This window comes from Panthera uncia, chromosome F2, assembly GCF_023721935.1.
Source record: "Panthera uncia isolate 11264 chromosome F2, Puncia_PCG_1.0, whole genome shotgun sequence".
Taxonomy (NCBI): domain Eukaryota; kingdom Metazoa; phylum Chordata; class Mammalia; order Carnivora; family Felidae; genus Panthera; species Panthera uncia.
The window spans coordinates 23,324,126-23,341,090 of NC_064812.1; the positions used below are offsets into that span (position 1 = coordinate 23,324,126).

Consider the following 16,965-nt stretch of genomic DNA (forward strand, 5'->3'; position numbering starts at 1 on the left):
ATCTGAAGGTGAGCGTATTGTCATAGGTGTGACTTTGGATTTCTGTACACTCACTCCTCGGAGCAGGTAAAACCACTTTGGCTATTCCAGATTCGTAAACAGAGATACAGGATATATGTTCATTTTTTTTTCACTTCGACCCTATTCTCTGTATAAATGTTAGTCTTCCCAGTTCATCTTTCGTGTTTTCTAAAGATGGGTTTAGGATATGTATCTTTATTTCATTTCTGTATTCATTCCTTAACTGATTAATTCCAGAAATGTGCATTGTGCCAGGCATTGATGATAAAGGAGAGAACAAGATGAACATAGTCAATGCCCACAGGGAACTTACAGTTTAGTAGGGAAGACGTTCACAGATCATTTTGAGTACGAGTGTCATGACAGATGAAGTAGAGGCCACTGTGTTTGATGAGAATGACCTCATAGCCCAATATGGTAGATGAGGAAATGCCTCTTTGAAGAAGGAACATTTACACTGAGAGTTGGTTATATGACTAGGAATTAGTTTAGCACAATCCCGGTAATACAGCATGTTCTGATGTTACTTGGCACTCAGTGGGTGTTTTCTTGCAATAGCGCTTAGAGACGCATCAAAGTAAAGAGCTTTATTGACTCCTTTTAAGTGTTTTTCCGTATGTAGACTCAGTATACTAGTTCAAAAATCTAGTCATTTTATTTTTCCCATCCCAGGATTCTAAACAGTTCCTCTCATTCTTTTTGAAAGCGTGTGTTAGTTTAAGTGCGTGTGTGTTTTGTCAGTCACCAGTAATGAAGCAGTTCATGTCCAACAATAGGCTAATAATGTTAGATGTTAATTTGAAGGGCATCCTAATGTTCACAGTGAATCTAAATGTTCAGAAAACACTTCCTTGAGATTTACACTGTTTAATTTATAAGGTCAGCCCTAGGAAAGACACAGTCCTGCAATCAAATATGTGTTCACACTTGTAGTGAGTGTTTCTGGCTCCTCTGATGTTAGCTGCATGCTAATTTATTTCTGGGCTAGCAGACATTAGCTTCCTTCTGAGCTTTACTAGTGTGCATATACATTTGTTAGGTGCTGTAAAAATTAGGTAATCTTGTCTGGGTTTAAAAGAGGAGACTTTCTTTAATCATGAGGAAATTAGCCACACACACACACCACACACACACACACACACACACACACACACACTATGCACACACATGTACATACATACACATCTGGATACCAGATCATTTGCATTAGTGGCTCTTTTTGAGGAAGCTGAGGCCATTGCTTGAAAACCTGTCTGGAAAAACAGACTTTCTGTATGCTTTGGTTAAACAAAAAAATTCTCCCAAGAAATGAAAGTATGAATAAAAATATGACTGAATAATTTCAGAGTTTAGTTAGTAGTCAGTAAGGACAATAAGCTCTAGAAGGAAGAGACTAGTCTCTTATTGTTCACTGCTCTGTCTACACAATTTAGCACAGTGCCAGAATGGCTAATAAGTGCTCAGTGAGTAGATCTTTAAGTAAATGAAGTGCCTGTGAGTTTTTGACTTCACAGTCGTTAAGGATAAGCCAAGATCTCCATGGTGAGTTACAGTTTAATCTGAGACTATTATAAAGTCTCAAACCCTTCTGAAGATTTAGGGCTCCACACCAAATAACAATTGTTTGTGCATTTTGGATGTCAGTCAGCCTTTCAGCACTTTATTAGATGAGAAAACTGAGCAGTATTTGTTCCTAGGGCATTAAAATACTCCTGCACTTGTTCTTAAAACCTGATGTAATTTGTGTGGTCCCGGATCCTTTAGGTTGCTGAGTAGTTTATCTCTGATCTGTTTATGAGATCTTATAGAAATATTTGAAATGTGGAGACTTATTCTTTCAGAAACTCTACAGAAAGTTGAACAACAGTGGAGGCTTGAGGGATACGAAAGGGAATAGTTCTGTGGGTGCTGAAAATCTGTTCTATCAACGCATTTTCCCCACATGCTGTATTTTGAAGATAGTATAAAAGAACAAGTTTACCATATCACAGTAATATTTTTTCTGGTTAAATTTATGTTGATTCATATTATTCATGTTGGGAAACTTTCTCCATAATTCTGGTATAACTAGGGAATATTCTTGGCTTTTGAGTGCTTTATAAATAAGACTTACAGTGTAGTAAGAAGGTAGTACAATCTATGATCTATAAAATATGTGAAATCAGGTAGCTATAAGAAAAACTACAGCTGAGAAGCAGGAGAGTTGATTTAGAGCTATGAGTGAAATCCTTAGTGTGGATTCTATTCGGTGGGCATTTTCATGAAGAACCCGGTTTAACCTCAGTTGAATTGAAAACATTATTCAGTCAGCAACTGGAACTTGATCAGTTCTTTTTTCCTAACATTTCATATTTATTTATGGTGCCCCTAGCTCACATTTGACTGACTTACTGTATTCCACCCATGAATTTGTTTCTCATACTCCATTTCTTTTATTATTTATCACTTGATTAAACAGTATACCCCTTCTCTAATTGACCACCATTCTCATCAAAATTGTCAGTGTTATAACTTACTGTTCCAGAGTCGGTAGGAGCACTGTCCCCTTAGAAAACAATGACACTAGATGAAACATACTTTTCAATGCCTTGCTAGACTCCTGTGAATTAAGGGAAACTTCTGAAACTTTTCTCGTCTTTCCTTCACCAAGATTGGACAAAACCCAGACTGGGGAGAAGTGAACAGCAAGCATGGAGTGTGAGGTTGCACTGAGGCAAATAGCAGTCGGTCAGGAGACTATGCCTGGAGTCACTGAGAGAGAGAGGCTGCTGAATCTGAGTTTTACTTTAAGCTGGCACCTTGAAGGTAGCTAAAGTGATTCCACATTTAGAGCCTTCGCTGACTTCTGTCAGAAGTAGGCACACATTTGTCTAGATGAAATACTCCATTTTCACCTCCATGATATCTGTGGCATAAGATAAACCTTATCTTGTATGAGCTCATTATTACAAAAACTCACCATATGCAGAGGGATATAAACCATTCTATGGAAAATAAGGAGGAAATGTCATAATGGCTTTTTAGATACCTGGGGAAATTGTAAGTTATGAAAATACAGTAAATTTTTCAGTTATAAAAAAGTTATAAAAATATAATGTTTTTCAGTTATAGAAAAGTAGTGTTTAAATAATGAAAATCAGATTTACAAATCAAACTACATGAGACTATAAATGACTAGAAATACTCAAAAAAGAATCAAACAGCATTTTTTGAATTGAAAATATAATTATTGAAACTCAAAATGTAGACAGGTTCAGTAACAGATTTGCAAGTGATAGAAGGCAAATGAGTTCATTGCAAGTTAAATCTGAAGACATTAGCCAGAATATTTAAAAGAGTGGATAGGGATGGAAAGTATCAAAAGTAGATAGTGGGTTTTAAAAACACAATAAGCTGTTTTAACCTGCATCTAATTAGAGTTCCAGGAGGAAAGAATATATAGAATGGAAGGTAGGCAAGTAGTATTTGAGGAGATAATGGCAGATTTTCTCGAATTGAAAGATGAAAGACATAAGCACACAGATACAAAAAAAACATAGCGTCTACTGAAACAGGGACATAACCAAATAAATTCAGTCATAGACACATTGTGGTAATAATTAAAATGCTACAGAGGTCTTCTTAGAGCCTCCAGAGGGAAACTACATATCAACTCCTTAGAAAAGACAATTAGGTTACTCTAGCAGACTTCATCAACAACAATGGAAACCAGAAGAGGGAGAAAGTCTATTCAAAGTTTTGAAGGAAAAAGCACAAAAAAAATGGTCGACTTAGTATTGTCTACCTGTGAAAACAACCTTTGAAGAAAAAGCAAAATATTTCCACATAGGCAAAGACCAGGGGACTGTGGATAAATCAGTCATAGCCTGCCTTATCTATGCAGTTAAAAAGAAATAGACTAAGGTGTTGGGCAACACAGTATGAACATTTGTAGGGGGTATGATCAGAAGTAAGGTGCTTTACGGCCCTTGAATTGTCTGGAGTTAGTTGAGTTAGGACTTTGCTGTGCATACTTGGAAACTTTTAAAGTTAACTAATGAAGGAATAGGAAACGGATACATAACTTCTGAAGCTATAGAGAATGGCACAACAAAATAATATTCCATCTGTTTTCTAAAAAATGGCAAGACAGGATACAAGGTAAAAATGCATAAATAGATGAATATTTAAGTGGATAAACAGAATTCTAAAAGTAAGATGGTAAAAAAAAGAAAAGACCAGCTATCAAAACCTTAATGAACCTGTGTAGATTAAACTTTCCACTTAAAAGGTATTGTCAGACTTACTGAAAAAGAAAATTCAAGGGGTGCATGGGTGGCTGCCTCAGTTGGTTAAGCATCCGACTCCTGATTTTGGTTCAGGTCAGGATCTCACACTTGTGGGATTGAGCCCTGCAATGGGCTCTGCACTGAGTGTGCAGCCTGCTTGGGATTCTCTCTTTCCCTTCTCCCTCTGCCCTTCCCCCACTTGCTCTCTCTTTCTCTCTCTCTCTCTCACAAAATAAATAAACTTAAAAAAAAGAAAATTCAACTATATATAAGCTTTTTATAAGATATACACTCAAAATACAAGGCTATGGAGAGTTTGTAACAAAAAAAATAAATGGAGTTATAAGCAATATAAACCAAAGGAATATGGAGATACCTTTATTAATCTCAGACAATTTAGATAAATTGCCTGACAATTTTAAGACAATTTTAAGATAAAAAGCATAGGAAGGATAAGTCAATACATAAGGATAAGATGTTCATGTCTTGAGGGAGATAGAACAATTCTAAATATATAAACTATAAATAAATCTATATGTAAAACAAAAATTGATCAACAACTACAAGGAAAATATGACAAACCACAATCACAGTGATAGATTTTAAGAAACCTTTCTTATTAGAGGTTGAATGAAAAAAATCTTCAAAATATAAAAGATTAGAGCAGCAAATTAACAAACTTGTTTTAATTAAAATATATCAATTGTGCATCCAACTATTTAGAGGATTCACATGCCTTTCCAGCAGATTTAACATACTTAGAAAAATGGACAAACATTAAGCTAAAAAGAAATCAGATTTCAGAAAAACATATCACACAGAACATATCCTTTGACTCAGTATAATTAAGTCGGGTCTCAGTAACAAAAAGGTAAGAATAAATGAAGTTACACAAGGCAAATAGTAACAAGAGAAACAATTAGGTCACTTTATCTCAGAAAACATGGGTGTTAAAAAAATTATAAAGGGTGGGGTGGCTGGGTGACACGGTTGGTTAAACATCGGACTCTTGATCTCAGCTTAGGTCACAGTACCTGAGTTTGAGCCCCACATGAGATTGAACTGGGTGCTCATGGCACGGAACCTGCTTGGGATTCTGTCTCTCCTTCCTTCTTCTCTCTGCCCCTCCCCTGCTTGTGTGCACTCTGGCTCTCTCTCAAGATAAATAAACTTTAAAAAATTGCAAAGGGTAAAATGGTCGGTACATATGACTGCATAAAGTGAATTTGACAAATTCTGGCAATATCAGATGCTCACGTTCCCAGTGGAAGCATTATTTTACTCCTTAGATAATTTCTTTCATCAGTACAGTAGGAAACCTGTGCAGAAATGTTCACAGTAGTATTTTTTCAAAGAGCAGAACAACCAAAACAAAAATCAGAAACAAGAACAGGAAAAAAATACCAACTGATAATAATACCTTTTAAATATTATTAAAGAATTTGTAGATTTTTATACAGTGGAATGTTACACAGTAGTGAATTTGAATAAATGGCAGTTGAGCAGGACATATGAATCTTATAAGCATAATTTTGCCTGAATCAAACAAATTGAAGACTATTTGTAGCTGGATACTATTTTATGTAAGTTCAAAAACTAGCAAAACAAAACCATATACATATATTCATTATATATATGTTTATGTGTATATTCACATATATACCATGTATATTCATATACGTTCATGTACATATATGGAACTATACCACAAATATAATTTCTTCTATATCATCTCTATGTGTATACATGCACACACACACACACACACACACACACACACACACAGATCTCTCTGTATTTCTCTGTATATGTATATATGCCCACACACACAGAGGGCATATTGAATATATTTACCTATATAAAATCATATCCTATGATTCTATGATTATGTTCTAACTTGTATTTTTATAACAGAAATAAATGTTTTTATAACATTCATTATTAAATATGAATGTGTATATGTATTTATGTAAGCACATATATAGGTAGAATGTGTGTATGACTAACATTACATAAAATTTTTAAATAAAGTGAAATACCAATTTTCATCAATACGCAAGTCCAATAAATATTTGAGTGAATGCCCAGTTCCCCTTATGATTAAATAACTACTTAAAAAGCATTAATAATATCATTGTCTACCTGCTTGTTATCTACAATGTGTGAAAATTGATATCCTTTTTGGTAGTGCATGTGATGATAAGCATCTGTCCAATTGGAGATTTATGAATCCATTTAAAAAATTTCAAACAGTGTTTGAATCTTTTAGACATAAAATATATAACCTGGGCTGAAGGAAATAACACTGGATACCATAATTGCTTAAATTAATGTAGCTACTGCTCAATTTCTACCTTAAAAGAGCTCAGAGAAGAGCATAGTGAAGGATAAATTTTATGATAAGCACTTAATTATCAACACATCTGAAAAAGCCAAGTATACAGTGCATTAGGACAGAGTTTCTCAAAGGGTGAGGGCCATGATGGTTACATTTAGATTTGTGTATATTTATGTGACATGTTCTTTTAAACAATACCTAATAAATCAGTTCCTGTAATACCTTGAAATGGACCTAATAGTTCAAGCTGAAAATTCCCATTGTGAGACAAAACATTACCCAGGATATTATATCCTTCAAGAAAATAACCCACAAATGGCACAACCTTTGTTTGTATACATTATTGGAATTTCATATTTCATGGTTCTGAAGACTTTTTGCACAAGAATGATGATCAATTCTTGGAATAAAATAAATTTTAGCTATAATTTCTAGTTCATGTTAGTTTATGGAAATCATTTCCCATTTCTTATTCATGTTCTATTTTATGGAGAGGTTTGTCTTCCTATTTTGAATATTTGGGTAGGGGATATCTTCTTTTTGGAAGTGAGTTAAGTGAATCATAACTTGAAGTTTTTCAGATAGGACATGAGTTAAATGAAATCACTGAGACCCCCTTAAAAAAAAAACCAGTTACTACAAATGAGTAAATACTAATCAGATTATTTCAGCTTTAAAAATATGAGTGGGTTGAGTGGAATCTTACACAAAGTTCAGTTTATCTTATGTTTTGTAGACCATTCCTTTGCACTTCACTAAAGCTGAATATTATTACACTTCCAGCCTCCAAAATTTGATTGATCTGGTTATTCACCTGTAATTCCTTTTTTTTTTTTTTTCCTGGTCTTTGTCTCTCAGATGCTCTCTTCACCTGCTTTCCACTCCCTCATTCTCCAGTGTCATTAATCTCCAGTATCCTATGTTAGAGGCCTTTGTACCAGCAAAAGTTGTATTACAAAAATGGCTAACTTTATTAGATATCAGATCTATTGATCTATATTTAAATTAAATCACCTTCACTTACTTCTTCTGTGGTAACTTGTCTGTAGGTGTTAGATTCTGTAATTACCAAAAAATACCTTTTGAAGTCTAATTGATGAGTATTTATGATTTATTCATTTGCTTCAATGCTCTGTTTAGTCATTGAAGAAAAACTGTGGCTAAGAAATACAGTTATTTGGTAGAGGAGAGCTTTTCAAATACTGGCAGAAGTATCTGGAAGTTTACATTTAGAGGAGAAAAGGCATTGCTCCTAGCTGACTTCACAGATACCGTAGGCTGGTTTATTATGAAAATAGAAATACAGAAGTATTATCAGGATAGCGTAATAAAAGAGTAGCATCTTGAGACACCTGGGTGACTGTCAATTGAGTGTCCGAATCTTGATTTCAGCTCACTCAGGTTGTGATCCCAGGGTCGTGGGATTGAGCCCCGATCAGGCTCCACTCCCAGTGTGGATCCTGCGTAAGATTCTCTCTCTCCCCTTCTGCCCCTCCTCCCACTTGCACACTCACTCTTGCTCTATCTAAAGAAAAAAAAAAGAGTTACATCTTTTAGCTGATCTTCTTCTAAAATCTAGAAAATTTCAGCCCTTTATGAATTTTGAAAATAATATATTTAACTTCTGATGAATGAAACACTACTACTAAGGCCACTGAAATATGAATGGATCTGAAATGAATGCATTTTTATAGCATAAGAAAATTCTGTTAAGTAGGGTAAGGAATAAAACATCTTTTCTCACAGAAATGTTGTTGTTTGAATTAAGTCCAATTTGGTCTTTGGTTAGGCAGCTAGTAGTTTTCTCTGGAGGCGGGGATGCTTTTGCTTTTTTAATACATTTCTTTGATTCATGTCCTCACTGTCTAAAATATTTCATGAGACATACTGAGATTTTGTGTAAGTATATCCCAAATATTGCATGGGGCATACTTACACTAAGGTATTTCATTGTTTGCACTGACATTCAAGTTGCCATGGCGTGTTTTATCTAGCAGCCCTGTGCTAGGGAGATCTACAAAATGGCATCTTTTTTCCTTAGGTAGCATGAGGAGAGTGTTTGCTATCCATTTGGCAGGAGAATATAGAATTCAAATTAATGCCGGGCATATATTTGTATTGTCTTTTCAGTTCGTGTGGCTTAATGTAGCCAGAAGTTCTAGGAGTTCTTAAATAATGAATTTATTCCAAAACGCCATTCGGAATATACCATCTATGAAATACCCATGCACTTTCAATGTTTCTCTGCTGCTTTATGATTCTACCTAGTGAATCCAGCATCCTGAACATCCACAGAGTGGTAGTGGTTCATTCCTTTTGTTAAAGTATGGATTTACTCTTGGATGTTCTGGGTGGGGGTGGATACAGAGATGTGTGAACTTTGATCTTGACCTTAAGGCACTTACAATATAACTGTAAAGTAAGACATCCACAAGATTTTAATAAAAGGCAATGTGGAAAAAGTCCTCAGAAGAAAACAGAGATTAAGAGTAGATCAGACGATGCTGGATTTACTTGGGTTTAGTCATTAGGGAAGTCTTCATGGATGAGAACGTGGATCTTGGGAAATGCAAGGAAGATTCCTTGAACTTGTTTGAGGTTTTCATATTAATGTTGATAAGATTAATCCATTTTGTAGGTTAGAGGCGAGTCCAAACTCATGTATCTTCATAGTGACTAAACGTTTATTCTTCAGTAATGTTTCTTCTAGTACGAGTTAAATCATCTGTTTTTATTTTTAGTGGACATGGCATTATGGGCATTATGTTGAAGGTCTTTTCAGCTATTATTGAGAGAATGACACATGTCAGAGAATATGTGCACATCTTTCAGGAACTAATTCCTGAATAAGCTAGTAACATTGCATCAACTACCAAACAGCATGCATGAAAGAGTACCCACGGACAAGAGCTAAATACTGTGTCACGTCTCCATGTTATTCTATGTGAATTGTCTTGTCTGTGCTTCAGATTCTTTTTTTTGTTAATTTTTCAAAGTTCATTTATTTATTTTGAGAGAAAGAGAAGGTGTGCAAGCAGGGGAGGGGCAGAAAGAGAGGGAGAGAGAGAATGCCAAGCAGGGATCCCAAGCTGACAACACAGAGCCCAATGAGGGGCTCAGTCTCATGAGTCGTGAGATCATGACCTGAACTGAAATCAAGATTCAGACATTTAACTGACTAGCCATGCAGGTGCCCCTGTGCTTCATATTCTCATCCTATGAAGAAGGGATGAGAATATGTTGAGAGATAATGTATATAAATGACCTCACACTAAAAATAGTGAAAGATGATCCCCAAACAATGAAATAAAAAGAAAAAAGAAAAATTACTGTTTGGGAATTATGCTTGACAATGTTATATTTGTAGTTTTAACTTCCAAAGCTGTTACTGTTGACTCTCAGAGGTGGGTAGTATATTGTATGTGCTTTACGATGGAAGATGATGTTGCTAATTATGTAGAATTCATTTGAAAATGTTCTGCCAAGTGTTGAGACTTTATTCCAAACTAATACCCATCTTGAAGTTATTTCTGATCATGACTTTGTGACTTTTGTGTTTTTTTAATGTTTTGTTTACTTTTGAGAGAGAGAGTGAGCAGGAGAAGGCAGAGAGAGAGGGAGACACAGAATCTGAAGCAGGCTCCAGGCTCTGAGCTGTCAGCACAGAGCCCAGTGTGAGGCTCGAACCCACAAACCATGAGATCATGACCTGAGCCAAAGTAGGATGCTCAACCGACTGAGCCACCCAGGTGCCCCTGTTGCTGTTGAAGATGTGGTCTGGGGACTAACAGCATCAGAATCATTTGGGATTTTATAAGAAATACAGACAGAATATTGGATACCATCCCAGACTTCAGAATCAGAATCTGGATTTCCACAAGTTCCCAGGTGATTCCTAGGCATGCTAGAGCTTAAGAAACACTGATCTAGAGGTTAGTGTAGGTTATTAAAAAGTTTATATTTCTCTAAGCTTTTGAAAGTAGAGCCATGTTGTCTTTTAAAACTATTTTCTATCTTATATTTAAGACTGATAGTACAGGGAGAAAGAAGTCTCCTTCAGGTCTCTAGAGTACTGTGAAGCAAATCGCCTTTTCTGCTTCACCTAGTTGTGTTCAATGGCCTGAGAGATTGAGCCTGTTTAGCAGTTTACTTAAGCAGTAAGTCAAATTGTCAAACTTTGCTCTCTTTTCATTAATAGTTGTTACACCCAGAATCTTAAGGACATTACCTGTGTTTCATTAAAGTTAGGGGTTTGGGGATGCCTTGTCATTAATTTGTTGAGAACCACGATGTATCTGTTAATGTAGCTCTTAGATACCAGTCCCTGTATTGGTGTCCCCTGGGGACCTTGTTCAAAATTCAGATTCTCAGGTTATGTCCAGGAAATCCTGATTGAGTGGGGCAAGGGGAGGTGCCTTGCATACTATGCTGGTAAGAAACTCCTTAATGCAGTGCTCTGCACGGCCTGTTTTGTAAACCATTGGTGTAGTCTTCTGCTGTCAGATTACCAGGGTCCCTTCCTCTCATATTTCCATTTTCCATATTACCAATAATTTCATTTATTTCTGTGTAAAGTTAAAAATTTAGGCAGCTAAGGGTAGAAAAATAGAACATTGGCCTGGAAAGGAGAGGCCCTGTGTTCCTGACTTGATGTAAACAAAAATGTTCAGGTTACTGTTTCCCCTGTTCAGTTACCTGTAAAATGGGCTTTATACTTCAATGGAATGTGAGATCAGCTATGTGTGAGTGCTTTGAACTTTTCAGGAGATAAGGTGTGTGAGTTCATCTTGTTATCACAACTTTATTTTAATATCCTTCCTTTTCTAGTGCATTTTCACCATAAAACCTGGTTCTCACTGATACCTTATCTCTGCAGTTTCTGGTTTTCTTTGTTTTTGTTTTGGGGTGTGTGTGTGTGTGTGTGTGTGTGTGTGTTTTATTGTTTCTGTTTTTGGTTTTTACTTTTACCTGACAGCCTCCAGCACCTGCCTCAAGGAAGGTTTTGCCCAGAACAGTCAGATCAAGAGCTCCTCTGTGGGGCAGTTCAGAATAGCTCTGCTGAGACCTGCAAGGACTGAGGGAGTTGTCCTTTGGGGACAGGAACTTGGAATCAGAAAACCTAGAAGCCCCAGACACCCTCTCTGAGGATGATACTTTGTGATAAATTCATTGCCTGGGCAGGGACCCCAGGGCCTGGGTATATTTAAGAGGACATACCCGTCAAATATTGGGTAAGGGTTGGATGTACTGTCTTTATTTGGTGGAGGAACAGTATGACTGAAGGACATTTCTAGATTGCAGAATAAGTAGATATTGAAAACACATAATCTTAATTACTGAGATATATTATGATTCTCAACCACCTTAATGAATCCATTCAAGGCATCTCTACCTCCTAAGACTTTAATAAAACACGGGTAATATTCTTTCTATCTTTGTTATTCAGAGTCTTAAGATTCTGGGTCTATTAATGAAAAGAGGGTGCAGCTTGACAATTAAGCAGACTACTAAACTCCTCATTCTTTCAGGCCTGTGAACGCCACCAGGTGAAGCAGAAAAGGCATAGAATATATTCCACCTGTCAGTGTCTTAAAGCAAAGGCTCCTCTAGGAAATTAGCTTGGTTTTAAGAATGATGTTTGTCACGGTTAAGGTATATAGGGGAGTGGAAAAGGATGATACCAAAATGCTAGTTTGTAAGTTTAAACTCCTTTGCACAAAAGTAAAGAATGCAGATTCACACAGAAGAGAGGGGCTTTATTTAATTTTAGGATTTATACTAGTTAACTCTTATTTACTTACCTACTATGGGTGTTATTTACTTAATATTCCTGAGAACCATATGAAGAGCCACTATTATTTTCATTTCGCAAATGAAGACATCGGGGCAAATTTAGTAAATTATCTAACGTTACACATAGAGTAAAATACAGAGCCAAGATTGAAACTCATGCATTCAGATTCTAGAGTCTGTATACTCTTACGTGGACTAATTGCTTCTCCAATAAGTATTTTGTTTTAAAATATTTTAAAGTATTTTGTTGCATGGTGCTCTAGGAAGTTGTATTTCTTCTATTGTGTGTTGGTACTTTCTCCTTCCTGTTGCTCTAGAATTAATTGTCTTTATTTCTTGAAATAACATTACCATAGTTCTTTAGAATTTTTTTACTTTGGAATTTTTTTAATACTTTTTGTACTTTGTTTTGTATAAAACACCAGGTTTGGTAGACGTAGTTGTGGCAATTTATAGTCTTAATTTTTAGGAAGGGATCCCTTCACAGATTTCAAGCAGAGACCCCACCACATGAAGGAAACCATAAACTTACTGATGTAATGGGTGGCTAACTCATTAGAACTGTCTAGAAATGAAGGTTGATCAGAGCTTGCGAACGTGCGTCCTGAAGTTTGTTTTTCATGACTTAGTAGATTATGTGGTATATCTTCAGTAGAGTATTTCCTGGGTATGTTTTGACCTTTAACCATTCTGATACATCCATTTTTCTTTGTATGATTGAGCCTGGTAAACGTAACAATTTTTTGGTAAAATTTTATCAAGTTTATCTGAATTTTATCAAGTATTGGTCATACTTGAATATAGTTTTGGTAGGAAAGTTCTTTACTTAAACTTTCCATAGGTTCCCAGTCCTAGATTTTGAGTCTTGTCTTTTGTCCTTTGTGATCTTAATCCTGATATGGGGTTCTTCTGGCCTTGATCTCAGGGGCAAGATTCTTCCTCCTGGTCACAGACATCTTCTCCTTAAGGGTTAGGCTTCTTTCACTTGAGAAAATTAATTTTAATATTGTATTTTTAATGGTCAGTTCCATCATGGAATTATTTACCTTTGTTGTAGTTCCTTTTATTTTATTTTTACTACTTAAACAATGAATAAAAATAGTAGAAAAGATAGAAAACAATCTTCTGTAAAAATTGGAAATTAAATATCCATATTTATTCAACAAATGTAAGTTTTCAATAAGAAGATCATTTTGTATTGCATTAAGTACTCTCAACAAATACTGGGTGACATTTCGTTACATGTTATAATACCTCTGAATTTTGCTTCCATAAAATATGAACATTCTTTTGGATTTTCATCCATCAGACAGGCCTCATAAGGGAATGAGAAACTGTTAAGGTCCCAAAGTGACTTAAACATACATTTAACCATGCTACTTCTGTGTTTATAACCTTGCAATTGCTTCCTTTAGCCTCTGAAGATATCTGCCTCCTTACCATGGTCTTCAGATCTCTAGATGACCCCTCCAGCTTGTTGAGTGACATACTTTCTGTTACTTATTCCTCTAAAGCAGCAGTGGCCTCATTTCAGTATTTTGTACTTGCTAGGATGTGCTTCTGTCCTTCCTCTTTCTGCAACAAGAATGGCTCCTTTTCATCCTTTGGTTTTCTCTTCCAGACTACCCTATGCAGCCCATCAATCCCATTACCATCCTATCGCTTTCATTCTTAGAACGTATTATTCTTTATATGTATTTATAGTCTAAGGGGAAGGCCATCCTTCCCGGCTAGACTCTAAACACCAAGTAAACAAAGACTATGTGTCTTCTATACACCAGTGTGTACCCAGTGCCTGGCAAAGTACTTTGTGATGATTATCTATAGGTCTTATAGACAAGTACATATTTTTCAGTAGCTTTAAGTAATAGCTCTCAAAACTTACTTTGCTAGTTTAAGTTGTCAATACATGATATCAGTGAAGTAGCAAGTGTCTCTCATGGGGTTTAAAGAGGCACACAAAGTTTTTATAGTTAAAAAAGTGTGCCTTATCCAAGTCATTTGTGTACCTTTCCAGTATGCCTTTTTGGGTACAGGGCCTCTGTTCTTTGTTAATCACACAGTTGTCTTAATATGACAGTGTTCCATCTTTAGTTGCAGAGGATGCTATGAAATTCAACAATAAGTTCTTTTGTTTTATGCCCTTTAGAAAGAAAACACACACACAAACACACATTTACACATTCTCCTTTAATGAATATACCCATACAGCATCTATCATGCTGCATGGCATCTAGAAGACACTCAATGTGTTGAACGTTCCTAAGTCCTTACAGATACATAGAATTTGTTTTAAAAAATCTAGAGCTTCGGGGCGCCTGGGTGGCGCAGTCGGTTAAGCGTCCGACTTCAGCCAGGTCATGATCTCGCGGTCTGTGAGTTCGAGCCCCGCGTCGGGCTCTGTGCTGATGGCTCGGAGCCTGGAGCCTGTTTCCGATTCTGTGTCTCCCTCTCTCTCTGCCCCTCCCCCGTTCATGCTCTGTCTCTCTCTGTCCCAAAAATAAATAAAAAACGTTGAAAAAAAAATCTAGAGCTTCTAATACATCTTATTTAGTAGATTATGTAGCTCAGTCATCCATATTTCATTGTCTAAATTGATTTAAATTTTATGAAAGAAAAGAACATTGTAATCAGGTAGAATGTAATACACATAAAAGCTGTATAAAGCACTTAACATTAGAGATGCATATATAGATGTACTTATATGAAAACACATCAGTTTAGTTTAAATAAATAGAAAGTGAAAAGTCCATTGATGAAATCAGTGTAAAAATATATAAGTATCTGTTAAAAATGTAGAATTGATAATTATCCAACTACAGTAAAATGACAAAGCAAGTCCTTCAATAATAAAACAAAGCAACCAGTTTCAATGTGAATTGGCTAGAGCATGTACACATCAGTGTGTACCTGTGTGTATACTTATAATTGTTAACAAAAGGGAATGTCACATTCTTTATATAGAATCAAAAAAGCCAGTGAGGGGCACCTAAGTGGCTCAGTTGGTTAAGCGTCCTACTTTTTTTTTTTTAATGTATGTTTATTTTTAGAGAGAGAGAGAGAGAGCACACAGGAGGGGCTGAGAGAGAGAGAGAGAGAGAGAGAGAGAGACATAGAATCTGAAACAGGCTCCAGGCTCCGAGTTGTCAGCACAGAGCCTGATGTGGGGCTCGAACCCATGAACCATGAGATCATGACCTATGCCCATCACCTGAGCTGAAGTTGTATGCTTGACTAACTGGGCCACCTAGGCTCCGCAAGTGGCTGACTCTTGATTTCTGTTCCAGTCATCTCATGGTTTGTGAAATGGAACCCTGTGGGGCTAGGCGCTCTCCCTTTTTCTCTCTTTCTCAAAATAAATAAATACTAAACAACAACAACAAAAGACAGGGGTGGCTTGGTGGCTCAGTTGGTTGAGCGTCTGACTTTAGCTCAGGTCATGATCTCGAGGTTCCTGAGTTTGAGCCCCATCAGGCTCACTGCTGTCAGCATGGAGCCAGCTTTGGATCCTCTGGCTCCCTCTCTCTCTACCCTTCCCCCACCTGCTCTCTCTCTCTCTATCTCTCTCTCTCTCAAAAATAAATAAAACATTTAAAAAATTAAAGTAAATAAAAATAAAAAAAAAACAAAGACAAAAATACCAGTGAATTACATTCCAATTTCTGGGTGTTGGGACTGGTGAATTTTGCTCTGCATATTACAGTACATGAGATAAAATTCAGGTGCTTAAAGACTGTTTTTCTTAAAAGCCCTTCCGAATGCTAGATTTCTAACGACTATTTTCTTCTCCAGGAGAGCACACAGCTGCTACAAATGCCGTCAGTGCAGTTTTACAGCTGCTGATACTCAGTCACTACTGGAGCACTTCAACACTGTTCATTGCCAGGAACAGGACATCACTACAGCCAACGGCGAAGAGGACGGCCATGCCGTATCCGCCATTAAGGAGGAGCCCAAAATTGACCTCAAGGTCTACAGTCTGCTCAATCCAGACTCTAAAATGGGGGAGCCAGTTTCTGAGAGTGTGGTGAAGAGGGAGAAGGTGGAAGACAAGGACGGGCTGAAGGAGAAAGTTTGGACCGAGAGTTCAAGCGATGACCTTCGAAACATGACTTGGAGAGGGGCAGACATCCTGCGAGGCAGCCCCTCATATACTCAGGCAAGCCTGGGGCTTCTGACGCCTGTGTCCGGCACCCAAGAGCAGACCAAGACTCTAAGGGATAGCCCCAATGTCGAAGCTGCCCATCTGGCACGACCTATATATGGCCTGGCTGTGGAGACCAAGGGATTCCTGCAGGGGGTGCCAGCTGGCGGAGAGAAGTCCGGGCCCCTCACCCAGCAGTATCCTGCATCGGGAGAAAACAAGTCCAAGGATGAATCCCAGTCCCTGTTACGGGTAGGAAGGTTTCATTTTTAAATAATGCACATATCTTGAAGGAAAACCGGGAGAACACACATTCTCTACATTTAGTATCATTTAGTCTTTCCGGCTAAAACTAAATGATGTGTCTCAGTCTGGGGATTTATACCTACAAGGCCGAAGTG

At 36.9% G+C, this 16,965-nt stretch overlaps 1 protein-coding gene across 2 annotated transcripts in view; it reads left to right on the plus strand.

Annotated features, from left to right (window-relative positions):
• The window catches only part of TRPS1 (transcriptional repressor GATA binding 1), a 258,439-nt gene that overhangs the window by 64,362 nt on the left and 177,112 nt on the right, over positions 1–16,965 (plus strand). For both annotated transcript variants that reach the window (XM_049632995.1, XM_049632996.1), the window contains one exon: positions 16,213–16,816. In XM_049632995.1, the coding sequence (XP_049488952.1) occupies positions 16,213–16,816 (604 nt within the window). The remainder of the gene's footprint in view (positions 1–16,212; positions 16,817–16,965) is intronic.